This window comes from Salmo salar, chromosome 27, assembly GCF_965601325.2.
Source record: "Salmo salar chromosome 27, fSalSal1, whole genome shotgun sequence".
Taxonomy (NCBI): domain Eukaryota; kingdom Metazoa; phylum Chordata; class Actinopteri; order Salmoniformes; family Salmonidae; genus Salmo; species Salmo salar.
Genome location: NC_138317.1, coordinates 44684138 through 44706315, shown reverse-complemented (window position 1 = coordinate 44706315; position 22178 = coordinate 44684138). Strand labels below are relative to the sequence as shown.

The window sequence follows — 22178 nt, the reverse complement described above, 5'->3', positions numbered from 1 at the left end:
AAAGACCAAGTCCATATTAATGGCAAGAACAGCTCAAATAAGCAAAGAGAAATGATAGTCCATAATTACTTTAAGACATGAAGGTCAGTCAATCCGGAAAATGTCAAGAACTTTGGAGGTTTCGTCAAGTGCAGTCGCAAAAAACCATCAAGTGCTATGATGAAACTGACTCTCATGAGGACCGCCACAGGAAAGGAAGACCCAGAGTTACCTCTGCTGCAGAGGATAAGTTCATTAGAGTTACCAGCCTCAGAAATTGCAGCCCAAATAAATGCTTCAGAGTTCAAGTAACAGACACATTTCAACATCAACTTTTCAGAGGAGACTGCATGAATCAGGCCTTCATGGTCGGATTGCTGCAAAGGAACCACTACTAAAGGACACCAATAAGAAGAGACTTGCTTGAGCCAAGAAACACAAGCAATGAACATTAGACTGGTGGAAATCTGTCCTTTGGTCGGAGTCCAAATTTGAACTTTTTGGTTCCAACCACCGTGTCTTTGTGAGACTCAGAGTAGGTGAACGGATGATCTCCGCATGTGTGGTTCCCACTGTGAAGCATGGAGGAGGTGGTGTGATGGTGCTTTGCTGGTGACACTGTCAGTGATGTATTTAGAATTCAAGGCTCACTTAACCAGCATGGCTACCACAGCATTCTGCAGCGATATGCCATCCCATCTGGTTTGGGCTTAGTGGGACTATCATTTGTTTTTCAACAGGACAATGACCCAACACACCTCCAGGCTGTGTAAGGGCTATTTGACCAAGAAGGAGTGATGGAGTGCTGCATCAGATGACCTGGCCTCCACAATCACCCAACCTCCACCCAATTCAGATGGTTTGGGATGAGTTGGACCGCAGAGTGAAGGAAAAGCAGCCAACAAGTGCTCAGCATAACATGGGAACTTTAAGACTTTTTGAAAAGCATTCCAGGTGAAGCTGGTTGAGAGAACGCCAAGAGTGTGTCATCAAGGCAAAGGGTGGCTACTTTGAAGAATCTCAAATATATTTTGATCTATTTAACACTTTGGTTACTACATGATTCCATATGTGTTATTTCTTAGTTTTGATATCTACACTATTATTCAACAATGTAGAAAATAGTAAAAATAAAGAAAAAAAAATGTGTCCAAACGTTTGACTGGTAGTGTAGGAGACATAACTGCATTAAGGCCCAGTACGGTCATGGATGTATGGGTCGGTATTCTTTCCTTCCTCTTTCCAGTAAAAATGTCTACATGGACCGTAAGTTTACTCGGCTTCTTTTTCATCATCAAAAGAGCCAACAGTCCTGTGCTGGTACACTGCATGTGAAACTGAACATGACGCCACCTACTGGAGAAAACAGAAACCCAGGATGTGTTTGGACCCAAGTGTTGTTGGAAAGAGAAAGTTCCAGAACAGTTTCCATTACAGAGCTCCGCCACCAGATGAAGCAGATACTAAACAAAGCCAACTTTATTGAATGTTATATTACATCATTGCGACATGAATGCATTTTCCAAGTGTACAAATTTATGGCTGAGGAGTTTGATGTGAATTAGAAAACAAGTCACAACATGTTTCAGCTTGGATCGTCGCTGTCAAAAATGATGGGTTTGATCAGCCAAAAACAAAGCATTGATTAGAGCTAGAAGAGATGAATGCTACAGACCTAACATTAGATCAGGGATCATCTCTCACAGCTGGGAATGGACATCTGCTCCATTCTACCCAACATTAAATTATAAACTAAAAGGAAACAATGAAAGAGATTGTGTCTATTTCTAGGTAATCCACAGGGAGAAACTGGAAACTTAGATGAAAGATCAACAAAAGAGACATTAGGCATTTAACAAGAGAAGTTTGTTTTCTGTATGAGGGTGTGGATCAGAGAGAGAGAGAGAGAGAGAGAGAGAGAGAGAGAGAGAGAGAGAGAGAGAGAGAGAGAGAGAGAGAGAGAGAGAGAGAGAGAGAGAGAGAGAGAGAGAGAGAGAGAGAGAGAGAGAGAGAGAGAGTGAGAGAGAGAGAGAGAGAGAGAGAGGGGTTTGTTTTCTGTATGAGGGTGTGGATCAGAGAGAGAGAGAGAGAGAGAGGGGTTTGTTTTCTGTATGAGGGTGTGGATCAGGAGAGAGAGAGGGGGGTTTGTTTTCTGTATGAGGGTGTGGATCAGAGAGAGAGAGGGGTTTGTTTTCTGTATGAGGGTGTGGATCAGAGAGAGAGAGAGAGGGGTTTGTTTTCTGTATGAGGGTGTGGATCAGAGAGAGAGAGAGAGAGAGAGGGGTTTGTTTTCTGTATGAGGGTGTGGATCAGAGAGAGAGAGAGAGGGGGGTTTGTTTTCTGTATGAGGGTGTGGATCAGAGAGAGAGAGGGGTTTGTTTTCTGTATGAGGGTGTGGATCAGAGAGAGAGAGGGGTTTGTTTTCTGTATGAGGGTGTGGATCAGAGAGAGATGGGTTTGTTTTCTGTATGAGGGTGTGGATCAGAGAGAGAGAGGGGTTTGTTTTCTGTATGAGGGTGTGGATCAGAGAGAGATGGGTTTGTTTTCTGTATGAGGGTGTGGATCAGAGAGAGAGAGAGAGAGAGGGGTTTGTTTTCTGTATGAGGGTGTGGATCAGAGAGAGAGAGAGAGAGGGGTTTGTTTTCTGTATGAGGGTGTGGATCAGAGAGAGAGATGGGTTTGTTTTCTGTAAGAGGGTGTAGATCAGAGAGAGATGGGTTTGTTTTCTGCATTGACAGTTTGCCTTAAACAAGGAACATAGCTGGGGTCTTCAGTGGGAGTCCGGTTCAGATGCCAGAGTCTACATCGACCAGCTCTGGGGGCATTGGTGATTTGGGGTGTTTACTCTCAAAATGCTGCTTGAAGGTTTTGGGATCTGGCATCTGTGACTGTAGAGGCAATACAGAGGACAGGGGCCTTAATCATTTGCATTCAACTTATTTCATAGGATCTTGTTGCCATTTCAACTGAAAAAAAAGGTCAATTACCACAACAACAACAAACCATAAAAAAATAATGCATGATTGAGAAATCTGGTTGGAAAACAAGAGCTGCTGTATTTGGGAAACTGTATGAACAGAGCTACCGAGGATCGGCAGCTACGCCCGGACTACCGAGGATCGGCAGCTACGCCCGGACTACCGAGGATCGGCAGCTACGCCCGGACTACCGAGGATCGGCAGCTACGCCCGGACTACCGAGGATCGGCAGCTACGCCCGGACTACCGAGGATCGGCAGCTACGCCCGGACTACCGAGGATCGGCAGCTACGCCCGGACTACCGAGGATCGGCAGCTACGCCCGGACTACCGAGGATCGGCAGCTACGCCCGGACTACCGAGGATCGGCAGCTACGCCCGGACTACCGAGGATCGGCAGCTACGCCCGGACTACCGAGGATCGGCAGCTACGCCCGGACTACCGAGGATCGGCAGCTACGCCCGGACTACCGAGGATCGGCATGGTCATATTCACTAGAGAAACGGAAGAAAACAGACTGAAAAAAAGGGAGGAACAACCTTTCTTTCCAAAAAAAGAAACATTTGTTTTCCTTTGAAAAGCAGTACTACGTTTTACACTAATGAATACGACCTGTTGATCTTGCAACCCAACTTCAAAATGGTTTGTTGTCCCTGATCGAAAAGCAACCACTTGTCTTTAAGGAACTCACCAGGCAGACACCGCAGGTGTGCACTAAAGCTGCCTTAGCAGCCGTCTTCTGATCATGTCCCTTGGCCTTCTTGGCCTCAGCTTGTTTCTTGGCATTCTTCTGCTGAGACTGGACTTTCTGATGACCACGTGCCATGTCTGGTCCTAGAGCTGGAGGTACAAGCCAACAGGCTGGGTGAGTGTTACTGAATAGGTTGTTATCAATAAAACCTCACACTATGCTGCAGAGTGTGTGTTGGTGAGAGTGCCGTGAGCATTGGTCGGGGCAGCGCTGTGTGCATTGCCGCTGGGTGCGCGCGTTCATTGGTAGGGGCGTGTTGGTGGGGTGTGTGAATATTAAGTATCCAGTGGTGTAAAGTACTTCAGTAAAAATACTTTAAAGTACTACTTAAGTCATTTTTTGTGGTATCTGTACTTTACTATTTCTATTTTTGACAACTTTTACTTCACTACATTCCTAAAGAAAATAATGTACTTTTTACTTAATACATTTTCCTCTGACCCAAAAGTACTCGTTACATTTTGAATGCTTAGCAGGACAGGAAAATAGTCCAATTCACACACTTATCAAGAGAACATCCCTGGTCATCCCTACTGCCTCTGATCTGGCAGACTCACTAAACACAAATGCTTTGTTTGTAAAATGATGTCTGAGTGTTGAAGTGTGCCCCTGGTTTGCTTAATATAAGGAATTTGAAATACTTTAACTTTTGATATTTAAGTATATTTTAAACCAAATACTTTTAGACTTTTACTCAAGTAGAATTTTACTAGGGGACTTACTTTACCTGGAGTCATTTTCTATTAAGATATCTTTACTTTTACTCAAGTATGACAAATGGGGACTTTTTCCACCACTAAGTATTTAATTTGCATAAAGTAGTACAGTGTTCGCAAACTGGCGGCCTGCGAGCCGAATTTGGCCTGTGGGTGGTTGTATTTGTCCCCCCCATGTTTTCTGAGCATTTTTTTTTTTTTTATATTTGAAAAAAATATATTGCACATTTTCATTGTTGGACGAAATAATCTGTTCTGAACACACATAAAGAGACACGTGATTGTATACAAATGTAAGCAAGGTTTGAAATGATTGTTTTTGTGAACTATTATATCCGTTTGGGCTTCTTGCGATCAATTTACAGTCTACAAATGATTTGTAATTATGTTCCAGCCCCCCCCCCGACAATCCGCGCAAGAAAAAAAAAAAAAAAAACAGCCCGCTGCTTAATCTAGTTGATAAACCCTGAAGCAGTATAAAAAGTTGTACTCTAATTTCATAATTTGTTTCAAATTGTGGTGAGTGTTGGTGCTGTGTGAGTGTGTTGGTGGGATGTGTGTTTTAAGAAGAAGTATAAAAAGCTGTTTCAAACTTCTGTATAAAGCATTATCACTCTACCTCACATTACTAAATAATATGACCACCCTACTTTACACTGGACTGAAATTACTGTAGGAATGGATTCTGTACTGCCTCATTTGCAAATTAAGTTCCTAATTTGCATCCTACAGCATTTCATAACATGGCCAGGGCGATATAAATGATTTATTGTTGGAACCATATGCCTGAACTTGATCTGTTTACGTTAGCTCAGGTGAACATTGTAAACTCATCCACAGTAGCTACAAAAAGTATGAATAGTTAGCTAGGTTACGGTCCGATCCACGAGGATATCGTACATGGAATGCATCACTAAATAGTTAGCTACCTAGCGTTAGCCTACTGGCTAAGTGGTTAGCTAGCTAGTCACATAGCTCTGGTCCATTGGCCGACGACAACTGCTCGTTGGGACGATACGACGCATGCGTGTGGATCAACGCTAATCCGTCAAATTCGCATTTTGGACGACACCTTTCGCACAGTGAAAACAACCTTCTCAAGTAACATCTGTACTTTAGGCAGTTACGAAAGTATATTGAATATCCAGTCATTATACAAAAACGGAAAGGGCAGAGGCAACTCATTGTCATCGCGCGATGGATCAGAGCTACTACGGACATAACCAGACAACTTGGCTAGTTAACGTTGGTTAGCTGGCTAGGTTAGCTAGCTAACCGATAAACATATAGCTATCTAGTTATCTAGCTAGATATGGGTGATTCCCCAAATAAACCGCACTGTGACGACTCACAAAACTAAACTAGTGAGAGAACGTTAGTTATCAGTAACGTTATCTTTCACTGAACGGCGATTGATCGTATGGTAGCTCTGTTGTTAGCAAACATGCTAGCTTCCAGCTGACCATATGGCAGACTGGCTAGCTAGCAACGTTCCGGTTTGTAGTTGATAAAGGCATACTGTTACATACGATAAGGTGCGCTAATGCTAGATTACCCTGAATAAATAAGAATTGTCGAATAAATGTAGCTGCTAGCAAGATACTATATACATTACCTCAGTCTTGGCAAAAAGGTCTGGATGGCAACGCTGTTCAAAGGCTTCACGAAAATGTGACACACAGCACCGCTGATGTGGTTAGCCAAGCTAGCTACTTCTTCTTCTTTGGTATTATGGCGGTCTGCAAACACATCTTATAGGTGCATGCCGCCACCTACTGTAGTGGCAGTGTATCAGCCTGCTATTCTGTATGCATTCATTATTTTTTTTATTTCTCCTTTATTTAACCAGGTAGGCAAGTTGAGAACAAGTTCTCATTTACAATTGCGACCTGGCCAAGATAAAGCAAAGCAGTTTGACACATACAACAACACAGAGTTACACATGGAGTAAAACAAACCTACAGTCAATAATATAGTAGAAAAATAAGTCTATATACAATGTGAGCAAATGAGGTGAGGTAAGGGAGGTAAAGGCAAAAAAGGCCATGATGGCGAAGTAAATACAATATAGCAAGTAAAACACTGGAATGGTAGATTTGCAGTGGAAGAAAGGGGTAATGGGGTGCAAAGGAGCTAAATAAATAAATACAGTAGGGGAAGAGGTAGTTGTATGGGCTAAATTATAGATGGGCTATGTATAGGTGCAGTAATCTGTGAGCTGCTCTGACAGCTGGTGCTTAAAGCTAGTGAGGGAGATAAGTGTTTTCAGTTTTAGAGATTTTTGTAGTTCGTTCCAGTCATTGGCAGCAGAGAACTGGAAGGAGAGGCGGCCGAAGGGGGAATTGGCTTTGGGGGTGACCAGAGAGATGCGCGTGCTACAGGTGGGTGCTGCTATGGTGACCAGCGAGCTGAAATAAGGGGGAACTTTACCTAGCAGGGTCTTGTAGATGACCTGGAGCCAGTGGGTTTGGCGACGAGTATGAAGCGAGGGCCAGCCAACGAGAGCGTACAGGTTGCAGTGGTGGGTAGTATATGGGGCTTTGGTGACAAAACGGATGGCACTGTGATAGATTACACTTTATGAAAAAATTGTCGCCTCATCACTAGTCCACTACTTGGCCCTGGCTGATCCTACACCAGGCCAGCAGCCTGGGAGGACGGGACACTATCGTTCAAAACACCTTGCAATTCTTCTGCAGTAAAATTTCGTACACCCATGTACTTCTTTGCAGCTGCCACCACAACATCTATCCTCTATAATTTACCTTCCATTTTTGCGGTACAGTTGACAACCATGGCCATCAACGCCAAAAAACAAACCTTACTGAAGCACATGTTACTCCTATCACTCTCTATTGACAGCCTACTCAAAGGGATCCTCTTAGGATCTTCACCCTGGACCCATCTTCCTCTACTACTCTCTTTACTGCCTCAGCATACAACATCTTCTGAACTACTTTGATCCTGGCAACCTCAACCTGACTTTCTATCACTGGACCCCTCTGATCTCCAGCACCATTGGTAACCCTACAGTTTACACACACAACTTTGTCTAACGATACTACACATTCCTTTGTCTCATGTCCTCCTGCACACGGCTCACATATAGTAATCTCCCTCCTACACACTGCTGCCACATGACCATAAGCTTGACACCTGAAACACTGTAATGGGTTCGGGACAAAAGCTCTCACGGCATAACTAACACATCCTAACTCGACTTTATTTGGTAAAAAACTCTGCATCAAAACTCAGTAGTACAGACAGTGTCTTCTCTGTTTCACCACGCTCTCCACCAGGTCTGCGCCGCACCAAACAGCGGGTGTCACAGACACCCCGGGAATCTTCAACTTTAGTTGGCCCTCAACACTTAATACCACTCCAGTGATAACTCTTTTCAATGGCTCTCTGCTCCAGAGAGGAAAGCAAGTCACAGTCGTTGCCCCCAGTTGTGTGGTGCGGAGTGCACGCTCCCTCTAGACGGCAGAAATGCAACAAAAAAAAAAACACAATTCCACTTAGAGTCACTTTCACCGACCCAACCTTCCCCAACCTCTTGTCCACCTAACCTGACACCACACCACACACACACTCAGAAGGCAAGGATCCATTCTCTCTGAAAATCTCACTCCCACTGGGCAAAAAAATATATATTCATCACCATCAGAACAAGGCTCAAACGCGGTGGTCTTCACTGCAACTGCCACCGCTGTTAATTCATACTCACTCTCATCATGTTCAATTTCCTTCTGCAGCAGTCCATACTTACTCTTAATGTGATCCACTTTCTTCCAACCTCCATGGGTTTCCCTGACTCCATCTCCAAGTCTGACAATCATTTGGGCGAACCCGCCATCTTGTCATCTTGTCATTCCAAGCTAGCTAGCTGGCTGACCAACATATTTGTCACATGACTCTTTGTGGCAAATGAATCAATTCAATTCAAGGGTTTTATTGGCATGGGAAACATATGTTTACATTGCCAAAGCAAGTGAAGTAGATAATAAACAATAGTGAAAAAAAACTATAAAAATGAACATTAAACATTACACTCACAAAAGTTCCAAAAGAATAAAGACATTTCAAATGTCATATTATGTCTATATGCAGTGTTGTAACGATGTGCAAATAGTTAAAGTACAAAAGGGAAAATCAATAAACATAAATATGGTTTGTATTTACAATGGTGTTTGTTCTTCACTGGTTGACCTTTTCTTGTGGCAACACGTTACAAATATTGCTGCTGTGATGGAACACTGTGGTATTTCACCCAATAGATATGGGAGTTTACCAAAATTGGGTTTGTTTTCGAATTCTTTGTGGATCTGTGTAAACTGAGAGAAATATGTGTCTCTAATATGGCCATACATTTGGCAGGGGGTTAGGAAGTGCAGCTCAGTTTCCACCTCATTTTGTGGGCAGTGTGCACATAGCCTGTCTTCTCTTGAGAGCCAGGTCTGCCTATGGCGGCCTTTCTCAATAGCAAGTCTATGCTCACTGAGTCTGTACATAGTCAAAGCTTTTCTTAAGATTGGGTCAGTCACAGTGGTCAGGTATTCTGCTTTGTGTTCTCTCTGTTTAGGGCCAAATAGCATTCTAGTTTGCTCTGTTTTTTTGTACATTTTTTCCAATGTGTCAAGTAATTACCTTTTTGTTTTCTCATGATTTGGTTGGGTCTAATTGTGTTGCTGTCCTGGGGCTCTGTGGGGTCTGTTTGTGTTTTTGAACAGAGCTCCAGGACCAGCTTGCTGACTGACTCAACACTGCCTCACTCTGTTGAGGTTTCAAATCAAATCGTATTTTATTGGTCACATACACATGGTTAGCAGATGTTAATGCGAGTGTAGCGAAATGCTTGTGCTTCTAGTTCCGACCGTGCAGTAATATCTAACAAGTAATCTAACAAATTCACAACAACTACCTTTTACACACAAATGTAAGAGATTAATAAGAATATGTACATATAAATATACGGATGAGCGATGGCCGTATGGAATAGGCAAGATGCAGTAGGTGGTATAGAGCAGTATATACATATGAAATGAGTGATGTAGAATATGTAAACATTATTAAAGTGGCGTAATTTAAGGTGACTAGTGATACCTTTATTAAGTCCATTTATTAAAGTTTCCAGAGATTTGAGTCTGTATGTTGGCAGCAGCCTCTCTATGTTAGTGATGGCTGTTTAACAGTCTGATGGCCTTGAGATCGAAGCTGTTTTTCAGTCTCTCGGTCCCACCTTTGATGCACCTGTACTGACCTCGCCTTCTGGATGATAGCGGGGTGAACAGGCAGTGGCTCGGGTGGTTGTTGTCCTAGATGATCTTTTTGGCCTTCCTTTGACATCGGGTGCTGTAGGTGTCCTGAAGGGCAGGTAGTTTGCCCCCGGTGATGCGTTGTGCAGACCGCACCACCCTCTGGGCAGCCTTGCGGTTGAGGGCGTTGCAGTTGCCGTACCAGGCGGTGATACAGCCCGACAGGATGCTCTCAATTGTTTATGTGTAGAAGTTTGTGAGTGTTTTTGGTGACAAGCCAAATTTCTTTAGCCTTCTGAGGTTGAAGAGGCGCTGTTGCACCTTCTTCACCACGCTGTCTGTGTGGGTGGACCATTTCAGTTTGTCCGTGATGTGTACGCCAAGAATAACAACAAAAAAATCCAGAAAAACTCATGTCAAAAATGTTATAAAATGATTTGCATTTTAATGAGGGAAATAAGTATTTGACCCCTCTGCAAAACATGACTTAGTACTTGATGGCAAAACCCTTGTTGGCAATCAGTGGTCAGACGTTTCTTGTAGTTGGCCACCAGGTTTGCGCACATCTCAGGAGGGATTTTGTCCCACTCCTCTTTGCAGATCTTCTCCAAGTCATTAAAGTTTCGAGGCTGACGTTTGGCAACTCGAACTTTCAGCTCCCTCACAGATTTTCTATGGGATTAAGGTCTGGAGACTGGCTAGGCCACTCCAGGACCTTAATGTGCTTCTTCTTGAGCCACTCCTTTGTTGCCTTGGCCGTGTGTTTTGGGTCATTGTCATGCTGGAATACCCATCCACGACCCATTTTCAATGCCCTGGCTGAGGGAAGGAGGTTCTCATCCAAGATTTGACAGTACATGGCCCCGTCAAATGATGCGGTGAAGTTGTCCTGTCCCTTAGCAGAAAAACACCCCCAAAGCATAATGTTTCCACCTCCATGTTTGACGGTGGAGATGGTGTTCTTGGGGTCATAGGCAGTATTCCTCCTCCTCCAAACACGGCGAGTTGAGTTGATGCCAAAGAACTCCATTTTGGTCTCATCTGACCACAACACTTTTACCAGTTGTCCTCTGAATCATTCAGATGTTCATTGGCAAACTTCAGACGGGCATGTATATGTATTCTTGAGCAGGGGGACCTTGCGGGCGCTGCAGGATTTCAGTCCTTCACGGCGTAGTGTGTTACCAATTGTTTTCTTGGTGACAATGGTCCCAGCTGCCTTGAGATCACTGACAAGATCCTCCCGTGTAGTTCTGGGCTGATTCCTCACCGTTCTCATGATCATTGCAACTCCACGAGGTGAGATCTTGCATGGAGCCCCAGGCCGAGGGATATTGACAGTTCTTTTTGTGTTTCTTCCATTTGCGAATAATCACACCAAATGTTGTCATCTTCTCACCAAGCTGCTTGGCGATGGTCTTGTAGCCCATTCCAGCTTTGTGTAGGTCTACAATCTTGTCCCTGACATCCTTGGAGAGCTCTTTGGTCTTGGCCATGGTGGAGAGTTTGGAATCTGATTGATTGATTGCTTCTGTGGACAGGTGTCTTTTTTACAGGTAACAAGCTGCGGTTAGGAGCACTCCCTTTAAGAGTGTGCTCCTAATCTCAGCTCGTTACCCATATAAAAGACACCTGGGAGCCAGAAATCTTTCTGATTGAGAGGAGGTCAAATATTTATTTCCCTCATTAAAATGCAAATCAATTTATAACATTTTTGACATGCGTTTTTCTGGATATTTTTGTTGTTATTCTGTCTCTCACTGTTCAAATAAACCTACCATTAAAATTATAGACTGATCCTTTCTTTATCAGTGGGCAAACGTACAAAATCAGCAGGGGATCAAATACTTTTTTCCCCCACTGTACATCTCGTGTTTGAGCCGTTGAATTGCTACTCTATTTTGTCTCTATACTGACGCTCTGCTTGTTTGATTGCCTTGCGGAGGGAATAGCTGCACTGTTTGTATTCGGTCATGTTTCTAGTCGCCTTGCCATGATTACAAGCGATGGTTCGTGCTTTCAGTTTTGCGCGAATTCTGGCATCAAGCCACGGTTTCTGTTTATAAAATGTTTTAATAGTCACAGTGGGTACGACATCTCCGATGCACTTGCTAATAAACTCGCTCACCGAGTAAGCGTATACATCAATGTTGTTGTCTGAGGCTATCCGGAAAATATCCCAGTACACGTGATCGAAGCAATCCTGAAGCGTGAAATCTGATTGGTCAGACCAGCGTTGTATTGACCTGAGCATGGGCGTTTCCTGTTTTAGTTTCTGTCTATAGGCTGGGAGCAACAAAATGGAGTCATGGTCAGATTTGCCGAAGGGTGGGCGGGGGAGGGCCTTGTATGCATTCGATATGCTGATAGAATTTAGGAAGTCTCGTTCCCAGGTTAGCTTTGTTAAAATCCACGGCTACAATAAATGCAGCCTCAGGATGTGTGGTTTCCAGTTTACATAGAGTCCAGTGAAGTTCTTTCAGGCCCGACGAGGTATCTGCTTGGGAGGGGATATACACGGCTGTGACTATAATCGAAGAGAATTCTCTTGGAAGATAATGCGGTCGGCATTTGATTGTAAGGAATTCTAGGTCAGGTGAACAAAAGGACTTAAGTTCCTGTATGTTGTTGTGATTACACCATGAGTCGTTAATCATAAGGCATACACCCTCACCCTCCTTCTTACCAGAGAGATGTGTTTTTCTGTCGGCGCGATGCATGGAGATACCGGGTGGCTGTACCGACTCTGACAACATATCCCAAGTGAGCCATGTTTCCGAGAAACAGAGAATGTTACAATCTCTGATGTCTCTCTGGAAGGCAACTCGTGCCCTAATTTTGTCCACCTTGTTATCTAGAGATTGGACATTGGTGAGTAATATACTCGGGAGCGGTGGATGGTGTGCTCGCTTTCTGAGTCTGACCAGTAGGCCGCTCCGTCTGCCTCTCCTGCGGCGACCGTGTTGTTTTGGGTCAGCTTCTGGGATAAGATCGTATTCCTGGTCATAATGTTGGTAAGTTGTCATTGCTTTTTTATCCAATAGTTCTTCCCAGCTGTATGTAATAACGCTTGAGATTTCCTGGGCTAACAATAGGAGAAATAATACATAAAATAATACATAAAAAACTAATAACAGTTTCCTAAGGATCTGAAGCGAGGCGACCATCTCTGTCGGCGCCATCTTGTTAGGAAAATGCACATTGCATTTGAAGAAATCTAGATTAATAGTTGTATTTTTTTAAATGTTTTTTTCCATCTAACATTAGAATAAGCATAAGTGGCCTAACATGATTATTGTGTCAATACTAGTATTGATCTTTTGTGTCTTTGAGGCCTACTCCAAAGCACTATGTGCAGAGGTCGGTGTATGACACAGAGAGCAGAGACGGCTGTGTACATCCAAGGGTCAGCCGTGCTGCCCTGTTCTGAGCCAATTGTAATTTTCCTAAGTTCCTTTTTGTGGCACCTGAACACATGACTGAACAGTAATCCAGGTGTCCAGGTGCGACAAAACTAGGGCCTGCAGGACCTGCCTTGTTGCTAGTAGTGTTAAAAAGGCAGAGCAGCGCTTTATAATGGACAGACTTATCCCATCTTAGTCACTGTTGTATCAATATGTTTTGACCATGACAGTTTACAATCCAGGGTAACTCCAAACAGTTTAGTCACCTCAACTTGCTCAATTTCCACATTATTTATTACAAGATTTAGTTGAGGTTTAGGGTTTAGTGAATGATTTTTGCCAAACACAATGTTCTTACTTTTTTAAATATTTAGGACTAATTTATTCCTTGTCACCCATCTGAAACTAACAGCAGCTCTTTCTTAAGTGTTGCAGTCATTTCAGTCGCTGTATTAGCTGACGTGTACAGTGTTGAGTCATCCGCATACATAGACACACTGGCTTTACTCAAAGTAAAGATTGAAAAAAATAAGGTGCCTAGACAGCTGCCCTGGGGAATTCCTGATACTACCTGGATTATATTGGAGAGGCTTCCATTAAAGAACACCCTCTGTGTTCTGTTAGACAGGTAACTCTTTATCCACATTATAGCAGGGGGTGTAAAGCCATAACCCATACGTTTTTCCAGAAGCAGACTATGATCGATAATGTCAAAAGCCGCACTGAAGTCCAACAAAACAGCTCCCACGGTGCTGAAAGTTTGTTGTCAATTTGTTTATTGTAAAATAGCATTGTATCTGGTCAAACACTATTTTTCCAGAAGTTTACTAAGGGTTGGTAACAGGCTGATTGGTCGGCTATTTGAGCCAGTAAAGGGGGCTTTACTATTCTTGGGTAGCGGAATGACTTTTGATTCCCTCCAAGCCTGGGGGCACACACTTTCTAGTAGGCTTAAATTGAAAATATGGCAAATAGGAGGGGCAATATCATCCGCTATTATCCTCAGTAATAGACAACAATAATTTGTTCACCTCTTCCACACTCACTTTAAGGAATTCAAAATTACAATGCTTGTCTTTCATAATTTGGTCACATATACTTGGATGTGTAGAGTCAGCGTTTGCTGCTGGCATGTCATGCCTCAGTTTGCTCGTCTTGCTAATGAAAAAATCATTAAAATAGTTAATAGACAAGAATAGACTGACTAGTTTCAGAAGAAAGATCTTTGTTTCTGGCCATTTTGAGCCTGTAATCAAACCCACAAATGCTGACGCTCCAGATACTCAACTAGTCTAAAGAAGGCCAGTTTTATTGCTTCTTTAATCAGAACAACAGTTTTCAGCTGTGCTAACATAATTGCAAAAGGGTTTTGTAATGATCAATTAGCCTTTTAAAATGATAAACTTGGATTAGCTAACACAACGTGCCATTGGAACACAGTGGTGGTGGTTGCTGATAATGGGCCTCTGTACGCCTATGTAGATATTCCATTGAAATCTGCCGTTTCCAGCTACAATAGTCATTTACAACATTAACAATGTCTACACTGTATTTCTGATTCATTTGATGTTATTTTAATGGACTAAAAATGTGCTTTTCTTTCAAAAACAAGGACGTGACCCCAAACCTTTAACGGTAGTGTATGTGTTTATGTATGCTTCAGTCTCTTGAATACACATGTTCGCAAATGTTCACAAATGCACAAAAAAGACAAGCAAAAATTACATTGTCATTGATTTAGTGTTGTTGCACTACTGTTTGTAGGAACGTATGTTAGTGAATGGGGATAATTTTAGAGTGCAGCTTTGCAAGGCTAGCTCAGCTACCTTTAGCTTTGGTTGCGGGAGAGGGGTCTCTTTCAGGGATAGACAGCGTGAGTTTTCTGAAGATTTTCTCACGGGCATTCTGTCTTTTATCAGTCAAATATACTTGTGCATGAGACTCCAGATGGCAGCATTAAAGTTTGCCTTGCATTTATATCCATTCCATGCAGGTATGTTGTGAAATGTGACGTTTTTGTATTTCATGTTTAATGTGCCTAGTTAGCTGTCGTTCATTTTGTTACATGTCTGGTCATGTCAAAAAGGGCGTTGTTGCCTCTTTAGTATGCCTCAGGTATAATGGTACAATAGTACACTCCAATAAATATTTAGCACTTATTAGCAAATTATTAGTGTATTGGTGTACAACGTTAATAAAATGAAATGTGAGTCTTTTGAAAATATGAACATGTACATTTTATACAATGTATTCTTTGTTGATGTAGAGTTTGCTCAAAGCTGATGAGGATATATACTTGTGTATGAGAGTCCAGACGGCAGCATTAACGTTTGCCTTGCATTTGTATCCAAGCAGTCATTAAAAGAGAGACAACAGGCAGAATTGTATCCAGAGCTTCCCTTCCACCTACACCTCACCAGAACACAATGTAGAAAGGTAACGAAACAGAACTGGTTACACATACATCAGGTGAATTAAAATACATGATTGGTACTATGATTGTGTTCAATATTTCTTTTTTTACATATATATCCCCAGTGCACAACTGAGCAAGAGGACAAGTACATTAGAGTGTCTAGTTTGAGAAACAAACACCGCACAAGTCCTCAACTGGCAGATTCATTAAATAGTACCCGCAAAACACCAGTCGCAATGTCAACAGTGAAGAGGCGACTCCGGGATGCTGGCCTTCTAGGCAGAGTTCCTCTGTTCAGTGTCTGTGTTCTTTTGCCCATCTTAATCTTTTATTTTTATTGGCCAGTCTGAGATATGGCTTTTTCTTTGCAACTCTGCCTAACATAATCTAATGTTTTGCTTTCGCTGTAAAGCATTTTTGAAAAATCGGACAATGTGGTTAGATTAACGAGTCTTGTCTTTAAAATGACGTAAAAATAGTTGATTGTTTGAGAAAATTGAATTGTGGTATTTTAGTTGGTTTTGTATTTCGCGCCGTGCGATGCCATTGGCTGTTGGCTAGGGGTTCCGCAGGCGGAACGGGGTTCTGCTAGCGGAACGTCTGTCCTCAACAGGTTAAAGTTCTAAATCGTTGCCGGTTAGCCTCAGGAACAAATTCTTAAATCTGTAACAGCCATTTTAACCTTATCATAACTGACACTGTCGGCTACACAAAGTGTGGTCAGAATCAGGCCAACTCCTAACGTCAGCAACACGCTCAAACAACGAGAAGAATGTCTCAGGGTCCTTCTCATTAAATTATGGCAACAACCGTAAGTTTCCAACAATATGAAATGTGTCCGGGGCACGATCAAAAGAGGAGCGACCCCAAGGTAAATCTGGGTCACATTCCCAGAGCAAACTCTCCCCTAACCACCTCTAGCTGCTCTTGTTGCAGCTTGATTTTAGCACGCTCCAAATCCTGTTTAAATTCCAATTACTTTTCATACTTTACACGATCATGCTCTAGCTTCTCACGATCGTGCTCTAGCTGTAACAGAAATAAGTTTGTTTCTGCTGTTCAAAAAGAAGACTACTAGGACTAACAGATGGAGCAGCCATTGTAACGTTACGGGATACGGCGAGTCCTCAGCAGAGGCTGCCCCAGTGGTAACTTCTAGAATACCACTCTCCATCAGATTGGCCTTCAATAATCAACCTAACCATTTTTTTGGACGTTTATCACTAATTTTAACCTTGTAGTGTTCAGCTGTTCTTTAGTACATAGTATATAATAATCCTGCTCTTCCCCTCTGCTAAGCACACCAGACGGGACCCTAAGAGAAATGACAATCACACTGGGCACCACAGAAGAGAGATGAGATATATATGGAGCTTCCCCAAAACCTACAATAACTCAACCATTATCTTCCTGCGGATTTGTGGTGGGTAATTACGCACTGTAGCCCGCTGGCAAGGAAATAACCCCCCCCAGCATGCTGGCAGATTCCCCCAAGCCACGGATGTGCCCCCGAGACAACTGCTCAGTCCACAGACACCACACAAAAATAAAAAAAAATAACCATGCCCAACGTATTCCAAAGTGAAACACGTCGCTAAGCCTAACAGAGAAAAATAATGGCTATAGCTCCGGGTAGCAAGTTTCACTACCCTACCCAAATCTCCCACTGAGGTACACAGCCAATTGTACTCACCTCAGACCAATGTCCCAACAGCGAGTAGAGCAAGATTTTCCAGCCTGGGCAGGGGCCTGGGAACTAACCAATGTACTCTCTCCAACGCAACACACAAACTATCCACCGCAGTGGCAAGTTCACCAAACAAACAAAAACAACCAACACTGGGCCTACCAAACATTACAACTCAAAAGCTGTAACAAAAGTTACAAACAAAGCACCTACAGAGTTCTCAAACATTAACTCCACAATTTCTCCCTAACACAACACATACTATTAAGCCCAACAACACAAGTATTAATCCTTCATAATGCAACAAAGTGCTATACGCCAAAATGTCTAGGAACCAACCTTAAAAAATCCCGAACGAGTCCCCACTTGTCACGAACCGGCTCGAAGTTCATAACAAAAAGGGAGACAACGTGGCGATAAGGAGTAACAAATTATATTTATTAACTGAAGTAAACTAAATACAATTAACAATGGTGTGTAGTCAGTAGTCAGTAGTGTAAGTGAGTGTTTGCGTGCATAAATGTGATAATAAGGGGTGTTTGAAAGGTGACAAAGTAAACAAACTAAACAGCCACAAAAAAAAAATGCCACAACCAAAATCTATCAGTGTGTCTGGGTGGAGAGAGTCTCCTCAATAAATGGGGAAGAGGTGTATTTACCCCGGGACACACCCGAGCACAGGTGTGTCCCATTTCGCTGACGACCCTCCCGGCTCCACCCACCGACATCTTATTAAGGAAAACAAGAGCAAAGAGAAAGAATTCGTCAGACAGAGTGGGAGGGTCGTCACAAGGTCGATGAAGACGGCTGCACAGTACTGTCTTTTATCGATGCCGGTTATGATATCGTTCAGGACCTTGAGCGTGGCTGAGGTGCACCTATGACCAGCTAGGAAACCAGATTGCATAGCGGAGAAGGTACGGTGGGATTCGAAATGGTCGGTGATCTGTTTGTTAACTTGGCTTTCGAAGACTTTAGAAAGGCAGGATAGATATAGGTCTGTAACAGTTTGGGTATAGAGTGTCTCCCCCTTTGAAGAGGGGGATGACCGCGGCAGCTTTACAATCTTTAGGGATCTCAGACGATACGAAAGAGAGGTTGAACAGGCTAGTAATAGGGGTAGCCAGGTGGAAAGCGTGGCCAGCCGTAGAAAAATGCTTATTGAAATGATCGATTATCGTAGATTTATCGGTGGTGACAGTGGTGGGAAGTTTGGATGAAAAGCGTGCCCAGAGTAAACTGCCTGTTACTCAGGCCCAGAAGCTAGAATATGCATATAATTAGTAGATTTGGATAGAAAACACTCTAAAGTTTCCAAAACTGTTAAAATAATGTCTGTGAGTATAACAGAACTCATATGGCAGGCGGAAATCTGAGAAAAATCCAACCAGGAAGTGGGAATTCTGAGGTTTGTAGTTTTCAAGTGAATGCCTATCGAATATCCAGTGTCTGTGGGGTCAGATTGCACTTCCTAAGGCTACATTACTCATCTCATATGTATACTGCTCAAAAAAATAAAGGGAACACTTAAACAACACATCCTAGATCTGAATGAAATAAATAATGTTATTAAATACTTTTTTCTTTACATAGTTGAATGTGCTGACAACAAAATCACACAAAAATAATCAATGGAAATCCAATTTATCAACACATGGAGGTCTGGATTTGGAGTCACACTCAAAATTAAAGTGGAAAACCACACTACAGGCTGATCCAACTTTGATGTAATGTCCTTAAAACAAGTCAAAATGAGGCTCAGTAGTGTGTGTGGCCTCCACGTGCCTGTATGACCTCCCTACAACGCCTGGGCATGCTCCTGATGAGGTGGCGGATGGTCTCCTGAGGGATCTCCTCCCAGACCTGGACTAAAGCATCCGCCAACTCCTGGACAGTCTGTGGTGCAACGTGGCGTTGGTGGATGGAGTGAGACATGATGTCCCAGATGTGCTCAATTGGATTCAGGTCTGGGGAAGGGGCGGGCCAGTCCATAGCATCAATGCCTTCTTCTTGCAGGAACTGCTGACACACTCCAGCCACATGAGGTCAAGCATTGTCTTGCATTAGGAGGAACCCAGGGCCAACCGCACCAGCATATGGTCTCACAAGGGGTCTGAGGATCTCATCTCGGTACCTAATGGCAGTCAGGCTACCTCTGGCGAGCACATGGAGTTTGGTGACAAACAATACATTTTCCAGCATGATGGAGCACCTTGCCATAAGGCAAAAGTGGTAACTAAGTGGCCCGGGGAATAAAAACATTGATATTTTGGGTCCATGGCCAGGAAACTCCCCAGACCTTAATCCCATTGAGAACTTGTGGTCAATCCTCAAGAGGCGGGTGGACAAACAAAAACCCACAAATTCTGACAAGTTCCAAGCATTGATTATGCAAGAATGGGCTGCCATCAGTCAGGGTGTGGCCCAGAAGTTAACTGACAGCATGCCAAGGCGGATTGCAGAGATCTTGAAAAAGAAGGGTCAACACTGCAAATATTGACTCTTTGCATCAACTTCATGTAATTGTCAATAAAAGCCTTTGACACTTATGAAATGCTTGTAATTATACTTCAGTATTCCATAGTAACATCTGACAAAAATATCTAAAGACACTGAGGCAGCAGACTGTAAAAATGTATATTTGTGTCATTCTCAAAACTTTTGGCCACGACTGTACATATTCTTATTCCATCCCTTTACCTTGTGTGTATAAGGTAGTTCTTGTGGAATCGTTCGATTACTTGTTAGATAGTACTGCACTGTCGGAACTAGAAGCACAAGCATTTCACTACACTCACATTAACATCTGCTAACCATGTGTGTGTGACCAATAGTTAAGAACAAAGTTAAGAATTTGTTCTTAACTGACTTGCCTAGTTAAATAAAGGTTAAATAATTCTATATTTTTTAAATAGTAATAATAATATTATGCCTTTTTTCATAATAAAGAGAATCCTTACAGTCCTTTTGTGAAAGGGGGAAATTCCTCTCAAGAGAGAAGGACACGATTATGCTTCGAAGTACAAAACCCTCCCTGCTTTCAGTGAGGAAGTCCTCTTACGATTATTTTTAGAATGACGAAACCCTCCCTGCTTTCAGTGAGGAAGTCCTCTTACAATAATTTTTAGAATGACGAAACCCTCCCTGCTTTCAGTGAGGAAGTCCTCTTACGATTATTTTTAGAATGACGAAACCCTCCCTGCTTTCAGTGAGGAAGTCCTCTTACGATTATTTTTAGAATGACGAAACCCTCCCTGCTTTCAGTGAGGAAGTCCTCTTACGATTATTTTTAGAATGACGAAACCCTCCCTGCTTTCAGTGAGGATGTCCTCTCATGACAAAGGCCACACATCAAATCAAAAATGGATTTGTCACATGCGCTGAATACAACAAGAGTAGACTTTACCGTGAAACGCTTACTGACAAGCCCTTAACCAACAGTGCAGTTCAAGAAGAGTTAAGAAAATATTTACCAAATGAACTAAAGAAAAAAATAATACAAAGTAACACAATAACATAACAATAACGAGGCTATAAACAGGGGGCACCAGTACCGAGTCAGAGGTAATTTGTACATGTAGGTAGGAGTGAAGTGACTATGCATAGATAATAAACACAGAGTAGCAGAGTGTACAAAGTAAATGGAGGGGGGTCAATGTAATTGTTCGTTGGCCATTTGATTAATTGTTCAGCAGTCTATGGCTTGGTGGTAGAAGCTGTTAAGGAGCCTTTTGGTCCTAGACATGGCGCTCCGGTACCGCTTGCTGTGCGGTAGCAGAGAAAACAGTCTATGACTTGGGTGACTGGAGTCTCTGACAATTTTATGGTCTTTCCTCTGACACCGCCTATTATATAGGTCCTGGATTGCAGGAAGCTTGGCCCCAGTGATGTACTGGGCCGTACGCACTACCCTCTGTAGCGCCTTTACGGTCAGATGCCGAGCAGTTGCCATACCAGGCGGTGATGCAACCGGTCAGGATGCTCTCGCTGGTTTAGCTGTAGAACCTTTTGAGGATCTGAGGACCCATGCCAAATCTTTTCAGTCTCCTGAGGGGGAAAAGGTTTTGTCATGCCCTCTTCACGACTGTCTTGGTGTGTTTGGACCATAATAGATCATTGGTGATGTGGACACCAAGGAACTTGAAACTCTCGACCCGCTCCACTACAGCTCCATTGATGTTAATGGGGGCCTGTTCGGCCCGCTTTTTCCTGTTGTCCACGATCAGCTGCTTAGTCTTGCTCACATTGAGGGAGAGGTTGTTGTCCTGGCACCACACTGCCAGTTCTCTGACCTCCTCCCTATAGGCTGTCTCATCGTTGTCGGTGATCAGGCCTAGCACTGTTGTGTCGTCAGCAAACTTAATGATGGTGTTGGAGTCGTGTTTGGCCACACAGTCGTGGGTGAACAGGGAGTACAGGAGGGGACTAAGTACACACCCCTGAGGGGGCCCAGTGTTGACGATCAGCGTGGCAGATGTGTTGTTTACTACCCTTACCACCTGGGGGGCGGCCCATCAGGAAGTCCAGGTTCCAGTTGCAGAGGGAGGTGTTTAGTCCCAGGATCCTTAGCTTAGTGATCAGCTTCGTGGGCTCTATGGTGTTGAATGCTGAGCTGTAGTCAATGAACAGCTCACATAGGTGTTCCTTTTGTCCAGGTGGGAAAGGGTAGTGTGGGGTGCGATTGAGATTGCGTCATCTGTGGATCTGTTGGGCGGTATGCGAATTGGAGTGGGTCTAGGGTATCCGGGAGGATGTTGTTGATGTGAGCCATTTCAAAGCACTTCATGGCTACCGACATGAGTGCTACGGGGCGGTAATCATTTAGGCAGGTTACCTTTGCTTCCTTGGGCACAGGGAGTATGTCGGTCTGCTTGAAACATGTAGGTAACATGATAGCCCAGATCCTGCTCCCACACACACACACACACACACACACACACTCACACACACACACCACACACACACACACACACCACCATCTACCTGGCTGG

At 43.3% G+C, this 22178-nt stretch overlaps 1 protein-coding gene across 2 annotated transcripts; it reads right to left on the bottom strand.

The window, feature by feature from the left end:
- Nucleotides 1–1440: 1440 nt before the first annotated feature.
- LOC106589117 (zinc finger protein 706) lies at nt 1441–6182 on the bottom strand. 2 transcript variants are annotated; one of them, XM_014178812.3, is made up of 3 exons: nt 6041–6182; nt 3650–3798; nt 1441–2867 (listed from the first exon to the last, which is right to left on the bottom strand). In XM_014178812.3, the coding sequence occupies exons 2-3, from the start codon at nt 3782–3784 to the stop codon at nt 2766–2768; spliced, it is 237 nt and encodes a 78-aa protein (XP_014034287.1). In that variant the 5' UTR covers nt 3785–3798; nt 6041–6182; the 3' UTR covers nt 1441–2765. The 2 variants fall into 2 exon arrangements, with proteins under 2 accessions (XP_014034287.1, XP_014034288.1); XM_014178813.3 differs by having other exon boundaries at nt 3650–3819; nt 6041–6155.
- Nucleotides 6183–22178: the final 15996 nt, after the last annotated feature.